The following is a 17,763-nucleotide window of genomic DNA, read 5'->3' on the forward strand; positions in this document are numbered from 1 at the left end:
AGTGTCATTCTACCCTGAAAACCAAAATGGCAAGAAAAGTCTCTTATATGATATCATTCGTTACCTTTTCTCCAGGTTCGCCGTTCGTACCATCAATACCCATAGGTCCCGGGTCACCCTATTAAAAAACACACACAACATTCTCTTTAAAAAATTAAGAACGTTGTAAATAAATCCTCAAATTTCTTCCACATAATTGGGTTTGAAGACTAGATATGGTGGTCCATAATTGAGGAGGGGGCACTGTGGTAGAAACATGTATCTCTGCTCTTGTATTAAATACACAAAGAGAGAGCAACAGATTCTTTGTTGTCCTCGAACGTACATCTTTTGTTATATTACAGGAACGAAGAGAAACACATTGCCTTGTCCTCAGGCATACTGGTAAAACACGACTGTATTTTTATGTTGTATGTGGTTCTGGGAATATTGGTTAACATATTTACACAACAAAGTAATTTAGGTTGTCTTCGAGCCATGAAGATAACGAATCTTTTGCAGTTACAATGCAGATATTTACATCAAATTTAAGAAGGGGAAAAGGAAAAATCTTACCCGTGGGCCTGGTGGTCCGGGTGGGCCGGACGAGCCTGGAGTTCCCTGTAATAGTCAAGGAGAAACACGCTCAATGTTTTTCTCAAGATTACCATTTTTATCCTAAGTACCTCTCGATGAATCAAATCCCGAACGATTAAACATCGGTGAATATAGCAGGAAAGTGCAATTGCTTTTTTATACATCAGTAAACTAAGAAGACAAATTTCCAAAATTAATTCTTAGCCTTTGAAATGAACAATACTACAAAAATCCTACTCAAGATCCTATATCGAATGCACTTTTCCCCGACTCAAAATCCTAAATAGAGAGCAGAGTACTGTAACTTATCAGAACATATTCCGTTAACGTGCACAAATCTTGTTTATATTTGCACGACTACAGGGTGAGTCAGAATGATCTGAACCCAATTTCACCATTTTATTTTTCTGGCAAAAAGAGAAAAAAAAACCTTCAGTTTTAAAATTAGTGGCTGTGGTGAGGAGTAATGCCATTTTCATTAAAGTGGCTCATTTTCCAGTCTGCACACGGAGTTGGTTTTGCCTTTTTAAAAATAAATGTGTCAACAACTTCAAGTGAGTCAGTAACCATGACAAGGTTTCAATTTGTTAATTTCACTGCTTTACATCAGTATGCGATTTCAAACAATTTGGCAAACCATGGAACTGTGTGTTTGCTAGCACTTTTCTTCAAAATGGTACAATGGATATACATAAAGCTGTCACCAAATATGTCCAAAATACCAGCCCAGATACGTATCTCGTTTGCACTTGTTTTAATAATTGCTAAAATAGTCTTAATATTTTCTTTCATTTGGGTCAAAATCATTCCAACTCACCCTGTATGCATGTGCCGGCTTCAATCTGCCTCCCTGAAAAATACTCCCCACAGCTAAAAAATATGGAGTTTGGGGGAGGAAATTTAAAACAAAATATGCTCTGGAAGATTTTTATAAGATGGATTATCGACTCACCCTGAATCCGTCCGCACCGCGCGGTCCTACCGGTCCAGACGGGCCAGGCAGGCCGGGCTCCCCATCTCTGCCCAGTCGACCAGGGCTACCAGTTGCTCCCTGTAGTATTTCACCAGACACGATAAACACAAAACAAATTAACCCTGCGAGGCGCCATCGTTTTATTTTGTTTAGGTGCAATCTGCCACAGCACTGAACTTTTCAGTATGATGGTGCATGGGTGTTACGGTCTAACAAGATATGGGCGTTTGGGTTAACATAATCCCTTCTCATAGTAGATGGATACAGGCCCTCTTTGCTCAACAAAACAATTTCAAGCCAGAGTGTGTATACATCACCAGATTACTCTGTATTTGGTTAGTACCCGTGCGAAAACGTTTCAAGTTTTATCTCCCTGCTTTCTGTTGAAAAAACATTTGAGGCTACATGTATATAGCTTAAAAGGAGGAGGACTACCTGTTTTTAGGCTTCAAAAATTGGCCCAGTGACAGGATGATCGATGGTCTTACGAAAACAGAAGCTATACTTACAGCACAATACAATTACAATACTATACGTGACAATACAAATCCTATGAGAGTTGGCCTGGGTCTGATCTTTGCCTCAGAAATTCTGAGGAAATTTGCCGGAAATGTACATGTGCTATAGATTGTAATCATACACAATTATAAACAAAAACGCTTTTGTAGGTGTTTAACACAACTTAACAAATAATTTTATCCTTAAAAAGCAATCTTATCTCTAAAACAGTTAAATCTGTGAAACCTACAATTAATCTTATGGGTCCCTTAATTGATTGTGACTAAACATCGATGGCTAAGATTATTCGTTTTGAAAATTCTTTGTGAAATACCCGGACATTTTCACAATTAACATTTTGACATCTTTAATGAAAGATTATGCCAGTTCATGGGGCTTACCGTTGGTCCTTGAGGCCCGGCTGGTCCCGCAGGGCAAATCTGCTCACAAGTCCCAGGGCCCTGCACCAAAACGATCACAACCAAAACATTTAGGCACTTGCATTGTAATGATTAACATCACGCTGAAATAGCCTCACTATACAGATCATCAGGCTTCTCTCAATCGCGAGTAAATGGCGGAATCGTTTTTACTAGCCACTAAAACTCTCAATGTCCAAATCGTTTTTACTAGCCACAAAACTCCTAATGTCAAATCGTTTTAAATAGCCACTAAAACTTTCAATGTTTAAATCATGTGTACTAATCACTGTGTACTAAAACTCCCACTAAATCTCCCAATCGTGTTTACTGGCCCTTAAACATCCTATGTCTAAATCATTTTTAACTAGCCACTTAAACCTCCAATGTCCACATCGCTGTTACTAGCCACTAAAAGTCTCAATGTCCAAACCGTTTTTACTAGTCACTAAAACTCAAGACTAAAAACAAGGCAAGACTAAAAAACTGGCCCCAGAGCCCACCAATTTCTATTCAATTAACAAAATGACTATTCACTGGAAGTATTTTCATACATGTGCCCATACACAATATGGATAGGATTCAGCCCATTCGTTGGCATTACGGGGTAATGCTATACGATAGTACTGCCCGGCTCACAAGTGAAATTCAGTCAGTGAGTCAGCCAGTTGGGGAGAAACTCCTTTTTAAAGTTTCATATATCCTTAAGTAACTGATTTTTATTTTAATTTGGTTGCCAGTTTGGTTACTACTTCAAGATGAACAATATAACCTTATATCCAGTTAAAGTGAAGATTTTAAAGCAACTGCAAGTCTATGACGTAAAAAGAAAAATATAATTTCATCAAGATAATATCCTATGAACTTAAAACAATTTTCCCCTTTAAATCGAAAGAGAGATTGGAAATATAACTTACCGGACCTTCCTTTGTCTACAAATAAAAGAGAGACAACACAATGTTAGATTACGTTGCATTCTTTTTTTTTAGTTAAGCACATGAGATTAGATTACTTAAATCAATACGCCGTAGTTTAGATCGAATGAGGGCGCAATCGTTGGGCTCAAACTACCAAAAATATCATGTTCACTGAATTAACAATTGAGTAATGTCACTTCAATCAGAAATTCCACATTGTAAATGTATAATTTTTCAGTTGGACCAGCATGTTAAACTCAGGTCAATGTAATTGGATTGTTGTCTATTCCTACGTCCAAAACTGGCGCCGTTTCAGCACGCGCAATTTGTGAAAAAAAAATCATGCTATTGACTTTTCTATCGAAAACACGTGGTTGGCAGTTTTGCCAACCACAGGTTGCCAAACTATGCAAGGCCCAACACTACAAAATGAGGAATGGTTAACAACGATTACAGAAATATAATTTGATTGTTGAAACTACAAAATAATCAATGAACGCAAAAAAAACCTTCCTATATATGCCTTTTCCTTATGTATATGAGAGCTTATTTGTAACCACGGCTTAAATTCATACGCTTGCGGCAGCCCATACAAAATGGCGCTCAATGTTTACAAACAATAGTAAGGTATATTGGCAGTTTTGATTGATTACACGCCGAGAACGTATGACGTCACCTAATCCTTAGGTCACATGCTCACTTACTGTTCACAAATAAGTACCTGAAAATGGTCCATTACCTCTCAATAGAATGTTACAACCACAGGTATGCTTATTTTCGCTTCAAAGAGGAGAATAGAGGAATTTCGAATTGGTACTGAAATCGAGGGTTTCAGCGCTGTCTTTGGAGAGGATTAAAATAGAAGATAAGGTCATCAGTTCAAACAATGGCTTATTAGCACTGAGAGCCTCCATTTCAATGCTAATTTGAAACAGGTCTATCAATCAAGGCACTTATGGAACTGAAACACAAGAGCCATGGCGAAAACACGGTATTCACTGGGCCGTTGCCTTGCCATGAATTAATAATCAGGGTTGCACCGACTTGACCTCCGAGTGTCGTCAGTACCATTATAACGAATTGGTAGTGTCTTTGCAGCTAATGAAAGTTGACCATGGCTGAGGCCAATGCCCAAGTATTTAGTCTTGTATTTCCCACAATTCTTACCGGAAGTTCTTCGCAGTTGTCTCGCTCTGGTCTCGACGGGTCGCAGTGAATGATCATCCATTGCAATTCAAACTACGGACATAAAGATCAAAGATGGATTCATTATTATTATTTACATCGATTTCATGACCAATTTGGCATAAGACCCTTGATCTGGAGGACCCTTGCCCAATAAAGTAAGGACTTGTTTCGACTTCACGACAATCAATTCCTATATAATCAGGAGACATAGGATTAAAGCATTATTAGTTTGGAAGTAAAAAGCGCATAAAAATTTCAAACAGACTTAAAGTGGCACTCACGATTCTTTTCAGCTATGTCTCAATGGGAACCTAGTGGAGTATGAGATTGTGTAAGGTAAAAATGACGGAGTAATTAAAAATTATTTAAAAATGTAATACCAATGTCTGTACTGCCGCACACCAAAGACATAAAAGGACCAGAAAAAAGATCAAGAGAAGTGCCATTCTAACCCTCGGAGGTGACAATTTGACCTGCTACAGTGTTATTTTGGCCCATTAGAGTATCATCTTGAACCTGAATAGATCAAATAGTACCCGATTTCTGGATGAAAACTGACCCGGGACTTTTTGAAGTGTAATGTACAACCGTGCCTTTTTGGTACGAAGAAACTAGTTAGCAAGCACCTTACCGGCACCGGCATGTCGCCGTCGAGGGTCCTTCCGATGCTTATCTTCCCGGAGTAGTCCACTACGCCGCGAGGCGGTGAGATCAAGGTCGACGAGACGATTTTGCAGTCGACAAAGACAGTCACTCGGTCGTTCAGGATGATGATGTGAAGTTTATGCCATTCGCCATCAAATAGTTCCTCAACGTTCCTGCAGCAGAAAAGAACATAAATTGTTACTAGTTTGCCAAAAAAATTCTATAGACCTATAATTTATTTTACTGTTCATTTACTTAATATTCTAAACCGTATACAACTGCGCTGACAGCGCCAATACAAAGACTGATATTAATCAAACAGAGCAAGACTATAAAGGAAATTGAAAATGTGAAGTCGTAAAGAGAAGAATTTTTAAGAGAATATTTTTTTTAGGTCTTTTGAGGGACTTCGTGAAAGAAAATCTGATTCAAATCAAAACGGCCATTGAATAAAGATACGATGAATGCAATATTCATCTTCACAGTATTCATCCTTATAAACTTGCACATGAAGGAGCATGAATGACAAAAGTAGCTGTGTAATATTTAAGAGTTAAGATGTGGATGAAAGAACATCGTTTTATGCTACCACACAAAATACTGTGGAGGCTTCTGGGAGACACATGCAGCTCCCTCCGTAATTCAGATAATAAGTTCGAGTCGATTAAATTTGTTCAGCCTGCAATAATGAATCTAATGGCAAACGTGGGCAGGCAAAACCTGAAAGATTTTGAAGGGTGACATGATTATACTGAACCTGACGCTGACGCTCTGTAGTTGTCTTTCAGTGTCTACGTAGACGATCTGAAGCGCTTGCACTTCGCCGTTGAGCCTGAATGCCAACTGTGGTACCTTGGCCGGGTCTCTGATCTGCCATAAGAGCCAGTCCTCCTGGCGGGCTGCCGGGGACATCTTGAAGGTGGAGACGAAGGAGAACTCATCGGGAAGACCATCAGGAAAGAGTGCGCTTGTGGAAAAATGGTCCAATCGAAGTTAGAGTGACTCAGATAGGGCCAGCCTGACTTAAAATGGGCCAGCCTGACCCAAGTGCAGAAGCCCGACTAAAAGTGCAATTATCAAGACTTAAAGTGGGTCAGCCTGAGTTCGAGTTAATCAACCTGTCTAAAAGTTGCTAAGCTTCCTCAAAATAGGTCAAGCTGATTGAAAGAGGGTCGTCCGATTGACTCAAATTGGATCAGCCTGGTTTAAAGTGGGTCAGCTTTAACCAAAGTGTGTTAACCTTACTTAAAAAAGGGAGGGTCCGCCCCTCTAAAGGTTTGTCAGCCTTCCAAGTGGGTCATGTTGACTAAAATGGGTTTTCAGATTTGACTGAAATCGAGTCAGCCTGATGTTAAGTTGGTTAGACTGACCCAAAGTGCATTAGCCTGATTCAAAGTGTATTGGTATGTCTAAAAGTTGCTCAGCCTTTCCAAAGTGGGTTTGTTTGACAACAAAATAAATTGGTCATCAGATATTGGGTTAACCTGACCTAAAGTGGGTCAGCCTGTTCGAATAAGCCAGCTTGACTGGGTCAGACCGATTTAAAGTGGGTCACACTGATTCAAAGCGGGTCAGTCAGTTCAAATATCTCCAAAAATGCAAACAAAAGATAAAGGAATGCCAGACGTAGAATGTGTAGCCAACATAGATAAGATATATGGTTTGAAATATACACATTTCCACTTTCAAATGAGACTTTACATGTTCAAATCTGATATTTTTTACCAAGTTATGTGTAATTTCCCAAAAGAGTCCAAATCTTTTTTGGCATTTTTTTTTGGAGACGCACTGTATAACAGCAGCCAGCCCCTTTTTTTGCTACAATCACAACACAATATTAATTTTGGAAACTTGATACCGCTATCAAATCTATACGATAACTTGGCTGCCAGTAGTTTTCCAGATACTCTGAATATGTGTATGATTAAGAACAAATTATGGTGTAATGACAAAATCTACCTTGTAGGGAATCGAACCAGGTCGCTCTTCTTGTTGATCTTATAGGCTGTCTGATACTCGTTAGACCCAGGAATCTCTTTTATCCCTGACGCCTGGTTGTCTAATGTGAACAGCCTGATCACATCCCAACCTTAGGAAGGAACCAATCATGTACTTAGTACAAATATCGGATAAATATCATCCAATTTGTAACAAACAGCAAAATGTTCAAACCTTAGTCTTGACTTCAAAGGTAGTAAGAAGTGAAGCAATGCGTCTCACTGAAGGTGACATGGTCCTTTGGCAGGGATTCGAACCCATTTTGAAAAAAAATGTGCTTCGAGACTGGAAATAAGTCTGTTCAAACCTCCTCAAAGCACTGCGTCAATTGCATTGGTTTTGTTCCAACGGAGCCGATTGTGTGTCTACAATCTCTTGAGTATTAGCCCTCTTCAGATTTTGCGTACATAATACGGTCAAGGTTATAGACATTCTTGCAAGATAGCTTATTGTGCACTTGCACTTGTTGAATGATGTGCTGCAAACAAAATTCAATTGTCATCACTTTGTGGTGCATTGCATTGTAAGTCAGTCTTGTAGGCTATATAATATGTACTGACCTGGTAAGTCATTTTCCCCAATCCTGATGTCGTCCGGGCACTCCAGCGTCTCCAATTGCTCTGCCAAATACAAGGGAAGTTGAACTCCTTGGCAGTTTCAAACAGTTTTTGAGAGTTGCAAGCAGCATAGCAACACCAACAAGCAGGGTCATGATGGTGATGTGGTGATGGTGGTGAATGAAGGGTTGCATCTTTGACAGCAGGGTGGGGTGAGGTTTGGGGTTGCATGGTGGTGTTTTTCACCGTCGTGGCATCGGTTTGGGGTTCGGGGTTTGTTTAGCAAAGCGTCATCATCATCAGATGAAAGGAATTGTTCACCGTTGGTGATGATGGTGTCGTCCGATGAGGATTTCCAGCATGGAATGAACGGAAGAGATAGGAGATTGGAGGGAAAATGGGTTGGCGTTAGGGTTGAATTGGTACAAGGCAATGGAAGATTAAGAGCAAGGAAAGATGGGAAAACGAGAGATATGTGGGGAAAAAAAGCGAGCGGAACAGGAAAAGGAAGACAACAGGCATTAAGGAAATCAGGGTAACATGTTCGCAGAGGGAATGCTCTCTGGCAGATTCGCAAGTAGCTTTTTGTCATGCATAAATCTTGAATATTGAAAGCTCTTCTTTAAAGGTTATTATGGACACCAAACTAATTTTTTTCCCACTAGCCCAGCCGGGCTACTGAAACAGACACTTAACTAACCCGCGGGCATTTTCATTAGCCCGCATGTTTTTTGTTTCTTTTTTAGAGAGACTCATAAACAACTATGTGCATACACGTAAAACGTGTATCCTGAGACAATCTTGTAATTTAAAAGTGTTTTAATACACAAATCTAATAATTTAACCCTAAACAGTTAATAAACTTAGACGCAAATTGATACAGGTTTGCTTTCTGAATTTAATGATTTATCTTTTGCCGTCCTTTCATCTTTGCCGTATCCCAACAATTTTTGATATCCCCAACATGGCGTGGTAATGAACTGGGTATATAATCAGGCACATTGCTACAGTTATCTAAGACCTAAATACAATTGCAATTTAAAGATATAATTCAGAGACAAATATACCTAACAACAAAATGTGGTATTCAGAAGCATTACATTCGTGGGTATTTTTTAATCAGTATTAGTCACGGTAAGTGACTTATTATGATCAGAGGGTCAGCGGTCGAATCCAGCTGCGGTCACATGTTCTGTCCTTGGGTAAGCCACTTCACCCCGACTTGCCACTCTCCACTCAGGGGTAAAATGGGTACCGCCATTAGCTGGGGAGTAACCTGCGATGGACTAGCATCCCATCCAGGGGGAGTAGAAATATTCTTCTACGTTTCATGATACTGAAACTGGAGATAAACGCCGGCCGGATAGGCCACATTAGCTCGTGACAAACTTTACTTTTGTTTTAGTTGTATAATTATTCGGTTGTATTTATCACTGTTCACCCTTCATTATACAGATCATTATCAGAGTTCTGTCGAGCCATCTCAAACCAAGTCCATTGAGCATCGCTAGCCTTGCTGCCTGCATAACTTTGACACGCCACGGCTAACTGGTTCTGGCATTTTAGGGGCTCGGCTGCCCTTGAACTAGGCACAGAACCTGGGCCGCCTGTGGCAAACAAGCTTCTCCTCATTCCAAGATAGACTGGTGTTCATTAAAGGGTGGACAAGGAGCCAATCTCTAGTTTGTTTATTTAGCGATTTTCAATGTATGAGAGGAAAAATTGTAATGTATACCCTCTATAAAAATATCAAATCCACACTGTCTTGTGGGCATAACCATATATTCAAACGTTTGATCGACATATCCTAGCAGATAGGCCTTTGATCATTAAAAATATTTTGCTGTTGAGAATTTTGTCCTTTCAATATTCAACCTTTGATAAGCTTTTGTAGCAAATTAGGTAATGCTCAATGTCAGGCTCCCCATACCAAGGTAAATATTAATACGCAAACACTGCATTTCTACTTTCAAAATAGTACTTCCAAGACATTGCTATACCTCTTCAGATGTCTAAACTCTGACCTGTAAACATTTTGATAACAATTTGTCTCTGAAATTTGTTTCGGAATTCCGAAGCAAAAATCCTTATAGCAAAGCCCTGTCATTAAACCCTTGCTTCAATCTACTTACGTGCTGTAGCTCCGATTTGATATGAAGAAAATACAAGAAATATTGCGACCATACATAACTCCAGCCTGACCGGCCATCTGTAGTGAAAGAATAGGAGAGATACAAGCTGTTTAATTGCGAACCGTAAGATATAGACCATGGTGCCACATTTTGTTTTTACAAAATTTGATGTTGTGGTCACGTGGTACCAACTTTCACCAAAGTCTGGTTCCCAGACCAAACGATTCTGACTATTCCTCATGAATCTTAGGCCAGGTAGCCTTCAGTAATACATTGTATTTCAATTTACGTCACGTGACTAAAACGGGAGGAATTCCTCCTTTTTCCGAAAATGTCCGAAGTTCGCCGAATTCATTTCGTCGACAATCGGATAGTACCCGAGTATTTCCAAGTACAATATAGGTTATATTAGCTGTCAATTGCTTATTAAAAACTTTAAAAATGAGTTGATAAAATAATAATGTTCATTGCTTTCATTTAGAAAACTTGAATTTCAACGACGATTTTGTGCATCATGCACTCGGATCGTGTAGGAGGGGCGAACTTTTTGCTGCGTCATGTACTGTTTTGAATTTGACGACCGTTACCGGGATTTTCCAAAACTCGGCGTGGTCTTCATTCGCCTCCGCCTGCTAACAGTGCTATTCGGGTGCCTAACTTTGAAGATTCCAAGTCAACATTTGTCAATGTTTTTTTTACAGAAATATCAAACTGTATTATGATAACTGTATGATATTATGAAGCAAGTGATTCATTTAAAAATTTGATCCCAACATTAAAAGCTGTAAGTGATAAAGCGAATTCGGATACGAAGCCGAGCTTTGAAAAAGGGCCGTGTATGTCGTCATGTTCATTTTTAGCCATGAAGGCTGCCTGACCTACAATTTAGACGTGAGCGTCGGGAATAATTGTCAGGTCTGGAAACCAGACTACTACCTGGCTGGTCTTGAACACTTTTCCAGTGTCACGTGAAATGATGACTCCTTTGAATTCCGGTGCCTTTTTGTTACCGTTTGATTAGTCGGTGTAAATAATTGGTGTTGGACAGATTTCTTTTGCCCAACCCTTTGAATAAAATAACCGCAATTGTCGCTCAAGTCAAGTGAAACGTTTTGAAAACTTTTGTTCACTAAAGTGTAAGCAATTGATATTTCAACAAATTTTTGGCAAGAAATCACAACTTTCCAGGTTCATACGGGATGGTGTCGGCAGGTGTAAAACTACGAGTATCATATTTACAAAAAAAATTGCCAATGGGACAATAAATCTGTGACCGCCCACGCTATAAAAAGGCTCCCCACCTGCCTCTAAATAAAAATCCATCATTTTTGCCAATCGACCAAGAAACTTCGAGACCCTTCTCACGCCCACGTAATGTGAAACGAGTCAGGTCAGGGGAGGGGTGGGAGGGAGCGCAACGTGACGGGCCACGACTACAAATCTTACCATTATCATTGCTGAGCCGTACATTTCTCTGTTAAATTCGTATGCTTAGATGGGAACCAGTTTCGAGCAATATACATTACATGATCTTTGGCTGGTAACCTGTAGCTGCTAAGCTTTTTTTTTTAAATCCTTAGTAACTCTATGAGTTAGGCAACTCCGTGAAAATGGCTCCAGGTATGATCCTACCTTTGGCCCGACCTTATAAAGGTCTTTTAAGTGGTGCATAATGGTTAAGCAGCAGGTGGCTCGCACCTGGAATGCTCCAACCGACAGGTGACTCGGCACACCACAGCGATGTGATTGGACAAACGGTCCGCACAAAAACAGCTGACGCAGACTCCGATATGTTAATTAGAAACATTGTAAAACTTGTATGTAGTTGTATTACAACACCTTTATGAATATGGGGCAGTTGAGATTTTCCTTGTCACGAAACATTTAAGGTATGACATAGTAACACAGTGAAATCTCGATAAGTCAAGCTATGATAACTCAACCCAACTGTTAAGTCAAAGAGTCCATTGCCTTCAGTAGTGATTTACAACACTGCTTAACTCAAAACTCTGCTTCAGCCAAATTTTGAGCCTGTTCCCTTGAGGCTTGACTTTTCAAGATTTCACTGTAACTAGGAAGCACCCACACAGCGAAAACCTCCGCCAAGGCTAAACATTTCCCCGCCATACTGTCAGTACACCCAAAAGAAATACTCACATAAATGGTGAAGAATCCTTTTAAAAAAATCCTGAATTCCAGACCCAGATCCGGATCCGGATCACTTCCAAAATCTAATTATTTGGTATTTGTACCAAGGACTACCCCTAAAAAAATCATGGAAATCCGTCCATAACTTTTTGAGTTATCTTGTTCACAGACAAACCAACCAACCATCCATCCAACAAACTTACCAAATCAAATAAAAACATAACCTCCTCGACAGAGGTAATAACACTTGCATAATATTAATAATATATTTTCAGGTTTTCTGTTATTATTATTATTATTTTTTTTTTTTGGGGGGGGGGCTTTTTATGTGCTTAAAGTATAGTGCAATCAGGTCACACATTTTTGCGTGGATTAAAGATCTTGAAATACCTCCGTCAGAATTTCTGAGTAAATGGAATAATTTCCCGAACCTTTTGTCCCCCCTGAATCTGTTTCATTTTAAAACTGGCCTGTTGAAGTCGACTTGACAGGTTTTGTTGGGTAAACATTAATGTAGGGACCGCAGGGAAATACCGCATCTAGGTGAACATAGCGCCACAGGCGCTTGGTTTGGAGATTAAGTACGTATAGTTTAGTGGTAGTTATTAAATAAATATCATCTGAGACCACTGTCATTAGCAGGAACGGAATCCGAGATATATTGAGGAATTCAGAGAGCTGGTTAAAGTACAGTTGATTTAAAATAAAATTGAATGGAGATAAGGGGTTGTTCACACATATTTCTCCCGCAGACCAACGGAGCACAAGTTAACCGGTACTCCTCAGAACTATGCACAACTCACACAAAAAAGGGGGGCATTGGATGTTTTTTTGTTGTTGATCAATATACCAACTAAACTGCCTACAGTTTTGGTCGAATTCTGCCCATAACTTGGCAAAGTTTACCCGGATTGACCAATGATGGAGGAACTTTAGTAATAATATGGGGCAAATAACATAGCCGAACCCTTTCTACCTAGCTTTGTTGAGTGCACAAAAGGGATGCACGCACTCAGTGATATTGCAAAATTCTTAAAGGGGCAACGAAGTGATTGTTTTCTTAGGAACTCATTTTGTACAACTGTTTCCTCCTCTTAAGTGTAGGAAAACTGTTTTACATCCCTTTTTGGTTTAATACTTTAATTGAAAAGTGCACTTCTTTAAGCATTTAAAATTGTCTATGCTTTTCCGGACAACTGAGGGCGCTGTTGCCGTAACGTCATTTCAGGAAGACAATGTTCACTTAAGGGGTTTTCTGTTCAAGTTGTGAACCCAAAATGTTGCTCATTGAAAGCATTTCTGAGAAACGTTTTGCTCATTGGCTGACTGCAATATAGGCCTACTGACACAACAACGAATCGCCAAGAAAAGAAACTTAATGATAGCAAAACATCCGAAATTCTGGCGACTTTTGGTGCTGAAATAGCTGTAACATTGAGGTTTCTGCCTGAAATGACATCACACTTTTGCTCATGAATATGGAAATTTCCATAAGCATAAAAACCAAAACAGGCACCAAAACACAATTCGGGCGATTTACAATGCAGTGCGCCACCAAGAGTTTGCCACGGAGAGTTCATTTTTCCCAGTGCATTGTGGGAAATGGTCGACAAATTTGCAGAGCGGGACATTTGAAATCGTTACTTTTTCAGGTCAGTAGTGTCGTAAGCGTATGATTTGAGGATCTGTTTGCCATTTTCTTTTTGTCTACTGACACTCATTCAAATGGGCATGTTTTGTCGACCGTAAACTTGAAAAAATGGACTCTCCATGGCAAACTCTTGGCGCACTGCATTGTGAATCGCCCGAATTGAAAATGGAAAAACAATAATTGAAAATAAGGTTAAATGGGACACAAACGTGCATTTTCAAGAATTGCATTAAAAAAAATAGGCCCTTTAACATTATACGAGATTTGTTTAAAGGCTTTTATTAAACTCAAAAATAGCTGCACCGACGTCATACTATTTTTGTTGTGCTGATGGGTCGTATGTTTAAAAGTAGGTTCGTGTATAGGAAGATGCGTACAAGACATTCCTGACCCGGACATGCAGGTAATTTTATCCCGTGCATTTGGAGTGATATTCCGCCTCGCAAGGACACGATACGGGGGGCACCACGTGCAGTCCGCACGCAAGCATCCCCGTTCACGGCATCTTTTTATGATTGGTACGATCCGAATCAAAGATAAGACGAGATGGTACCTTAAAATGCATGCAGGATCATTTGCATTTATCCCCAAAGTAACCTAGCGAATTATTACAAAAGGAAAGATCGCGCTGGTACTAAACATCCCGTGAAATTATTCCGTCTTGTTTGCTGTCATGTAGAAGAAATGGGAAAAAAGTAGGTGATTTCCAACGATCAGTCAATTATTCATAAGGTGGAATTTTGCGTCGGGATAATGTAAATCAAATTAGGTTTTGCCCTTCACCGACGTATAAACACTGTATACTCAGTGTGTTACCTAAAAACAAAGAGGATCAGTCAATTGGCTAAAGAGTTCTATTGAAGACATTTTTGTTTCGTGATCAAAATGTTGTGTATATATTTCTTCCACTGTTTTCTCAGTAAAAGCGCAAGTGTAACATCCACTGAGCTGAAACAGGTTAAGTTTTGGACAGTCTTGTTCTTGGAATTTGAGTGGCGTTTATTAAGGGAAATGAACAAAATGCATGCAAAGCAAATGATCATATAATGCCTTCAACGGGGAATTTTCTTACAAAAAGGCACTAAAACTCCACATCGGATTAATTCAGAGCAATTTAAGGTTTTTGTCTCTTGCTAAAAACGGTCAATGCTGCTAAACGTCTGAATACAACTGAGGTACCGTTTTGCAAATACTGCCCAAGACCGAAATTATTTTGACTGAAATTTAGGTTACTCATACCAATTGTCGTGTTAAATATTATTGCCGATATTTAATTTTTTTAACAATACAGCCGGCATGAAACATGCCTTTCAAGTATGGATTTTATGGCCATCACAATGTAAATATACGTTTACATCACGAGTATGTTAAATTAATGCAGCATCGGTTTATATAAGCGTACTCTTGGCCAACTAGATCACAAAATACAAGAAAACATAACGGCAAAACAATGTAGGCCCTAATTCCTAACAACGCCACTAAGACTTAGGTTAATATAATAAGGTACACCTGGCACAAAAAGAAACCAAGCAGTTTTTATAATCATCTTTGAAAACAAAAAATCCGAAATATGCGTTTTGTCACGAAAACTTTTCGGTTCAATTTGATACCTCACTTGGGAACACTGTGTAAGAAATAACGAGAGCGCAAGCGCTGAAGCTCCTGAAGCCCCAAAACTAAAAGTTGCAATTAGCGAGATTTTCAATGCAATGATGCAAGCCCCACATTCAATTGTAAAAAAAATTAATTTAATTAGAAATTAAAAAACAAAAAACAAGAGCGCAAACGCCGAAGCTCCTGAAAACCAAAAACTAAAAGTTGCACCTACCGAGATTTTAAATGCAATGATACAAGTCCCGCATTCAATTGTGTGTTGCAATGCTCATTGAAAATCACACTGAGAAATGTCCAAACAAGGATGATTATAAAAACTGTTTAGTTTCTTTTTGTGCCAGGAGTATTTCCCCCGAATTTCATGATGACGCTTTGTACCTATCCTTCGAACCAAGTACTAAATGTAAGACAAATCTACCAATACTAATAAAATGCATTTGGAAGTTATCGAGGCTCTTTAGGCCAACATCATTAACGTTCTCGCGTAATGAGTAAAGACAAGTGTTATTCAAACTATGCAACCGTGGTTTAATTAGAATGTTTATTTTTAGTAAATGAAATTCATGTTCGGATTGACGGCCTACTGCCAAGTCAAGAAGTAAAAAAAATAAACTTGAAGTAAATTCAGACCACATGCCTCAAGAAAGTCCGCACACGCGCATCTGTTGCGATAGCCAGCGGTGACCCACGGGGGAGCATTACGGCGCTCGCTCGGCGCTAATTCTAGTAAAACATTCGCGGACGAAAGGGTTTTTATAAAATCCATGTTCCGCTGGTTCCTTGAGACAACCCTCGGCAGAGCTGTGAAATTGAAACCTAATTACTGCTTCTGCCGAATGTGTGGTGTCGATGGGGGGAATAAGGGTAAAAGTACAAGTGACCCTGTGTTGCTAAAGGTCGACCCGCAATCAGGACAAGCAATGCGCCATTGTTGTTTTATTTCATCCGAAGATGTGGGTCTTATTTATTCAGAGAATGATGCGTACGTGCTTTTCAGTTGGGCCATGGTTGTGGGTTGTTTTAACGTGGATATGATGGCCGAATCGAGCAGTACTAGGCCTATTAGGGTATATTAGATGATGCGGCGATACTGGAACAAGCATTTTAAATACTGTCGAATGCGGACTAATGACATCACAAATTGATGCTGAATGGATGCTCCGATAACAACATTACGGATACCAGATGACGCCTTTTGACCGCTTTTCGAGAGCGCCAGTGGGAGCAACCTCGTCTCCAAGGCGTCGAGCAGTACGCTCTCTCACCTTGGTACTGGATCATTATATCCGCTTGCACACAAGCATCTATGAAATGCGTGCAGATCTTACGATTAATTATGCAAAACAACACCGCGTATTGGATCGAGATTCTGGCCATTAACTGGCACCTTCTATCGGGTCTCCGATAACCCGTTTTTTATCTTTTAATGCAAATCGCAAAGTGTGGAAGAAGCAGCCCCTCATACTGAAACAAGACAAGATAATCTCTTCACAGTATGAATAGGGTATAGGGATAGGTAACTAATCCACTGCAAGACATCAATAATGCCTCTACCCATATTACAAAAGACATGGCAGTCAAATTGACCAATCAACAGCTTAGTCAACATTTCTGATCCACACGATGTCACACTCGACTCCAATTGGCTGACCACGCGGGGTCGCATAAAATATGCATGTCCACGTATGATCCGCAGAATACTTGATCATTTTGCATGTTCAAAAATCCGTTGCACAATATAATAAGGTACGGAATAGTCTGGAGCCATTGGGTATTTTTTTTCTCTCTCGCGGTGTCCAGGGTACAGGTAAAACTACACCATTTATTTTTTAAAAGTTTTGCTGCTGCAATCCTACCTGTCCAACATTCATACTAGACAACACTACACTTAATGCTGGTAAAGCAAAATGGCTACGGGAAGATTGTTTTTTAGTAAGATTGGACGTAAGTTACAATGAACGTCAAAACACGTCAATACGCGCTGGAAATAAAATTGAGTACAAGATATCCATATTACTTGCTATCGGAGCGGAAAGCTTACTTAACGAGGTTGAGATAAATGGAACTTAAGAGCATTTAAACTATTTATTTCCCACTTTTTTTGACTTTTTGATTATCCCAAGGTTCTACGTTTTCTGAGTGCAGAGATATCTCTTTAACTTGTCCTCCCATATTACCCACTCACAGCTGTTTTTAAAAAAATCACATTTTTCCCCCCGGTAAAATTCCATTGAATTCCATGTCGCAAACAATTAATTTCATCTCCCCGGCTGACTAGTTTGCCGACACCCGAGCTGAGAGTAACGACGCCTAGGAGACATTCTCAACTTGAACCGTGGCGTGAATCGACCAATCGGGGGCCTTGTATCATTCGAGCAAAAAGCGACCAATCGGGGGTCTTGTATTATTTATGCAAAACTGACCGTTAGGTCATTACAGGGTCGCGA

The 17,763-nt window shown here is 39.7% G+C and overlaps 1 protein-coding gene across 3 annotated transcripts in view; it reads right to left on the minus strand.

The window, feature by feature from the left end:
- LOC119721426 (collagen alpha-1(I) chain-like) overlaps positions 1–17,763 on the minus strand; it is a 44,636-nt gene that overhangs the window by 21,818 nt on the left and 5,055 nt on the right. For 2 of the 3 annotated variants that reach the window (XM_038191508.1, XM_038191509.1), the window contains exons 2-12: positions 9,904–9,980; positions 7,775–7,861; positions 7,176–7,305; positions 5,974–6,183; positions 5,203–5,389; positions 4,551–4,622; positions 3,384–3,398; positions 2,449–2,508; positions 1,529–1,627; positions 556–600; positions 65–118 (exon numbers count right to left, since the gene is read on the minus strand). In XM_038191508.1, the coding sequence (XP_038047436.1) occupies positions 65–118; positions 556–600; positions 1,529–1,627; positions 2,449–2,508; positions 3,384–3,398; positions 4,551–4,622; positions 5,203–5,389; positions 5,974–6,183; positions 7,176–7,305; positions 7,775–7,861; positions 9,904–9,980 (1,036 nt within the window). The remainder of the gene's footprint in view (positions 1–64; positions 119–555; positions 601–1,528; positions 1,628–2,448; positions 2,509–3,383; positions 3,399–4,550; positions 4,623–5,202; positions 5,390–5,973; positions 6,184–7,175; positions 7,306–7,774; positions 7,862–9,903; positions 9,981–17,763) is intronic. The other variant, XM_038191510.1, reaches the window with a different exon arrangement.

Source organism: Patiria miniata, unplaced genomic scaffold (genome assembly GCF_015706575.1).
Source record: "Patiria miniata isolate m_02_andy unplaced genomic scaffold, ASM1570657v1 HiC_scaffold_13, whole genome shotgun sequence".
In the NCBI taxonomy this organism is placed as follows: domain Eukaryota; kingdom Metazoa; phylum Echinodermata; class Asteroidea; order Valvatida; family Asterinidae; genus Patiria; species Patiria miniata.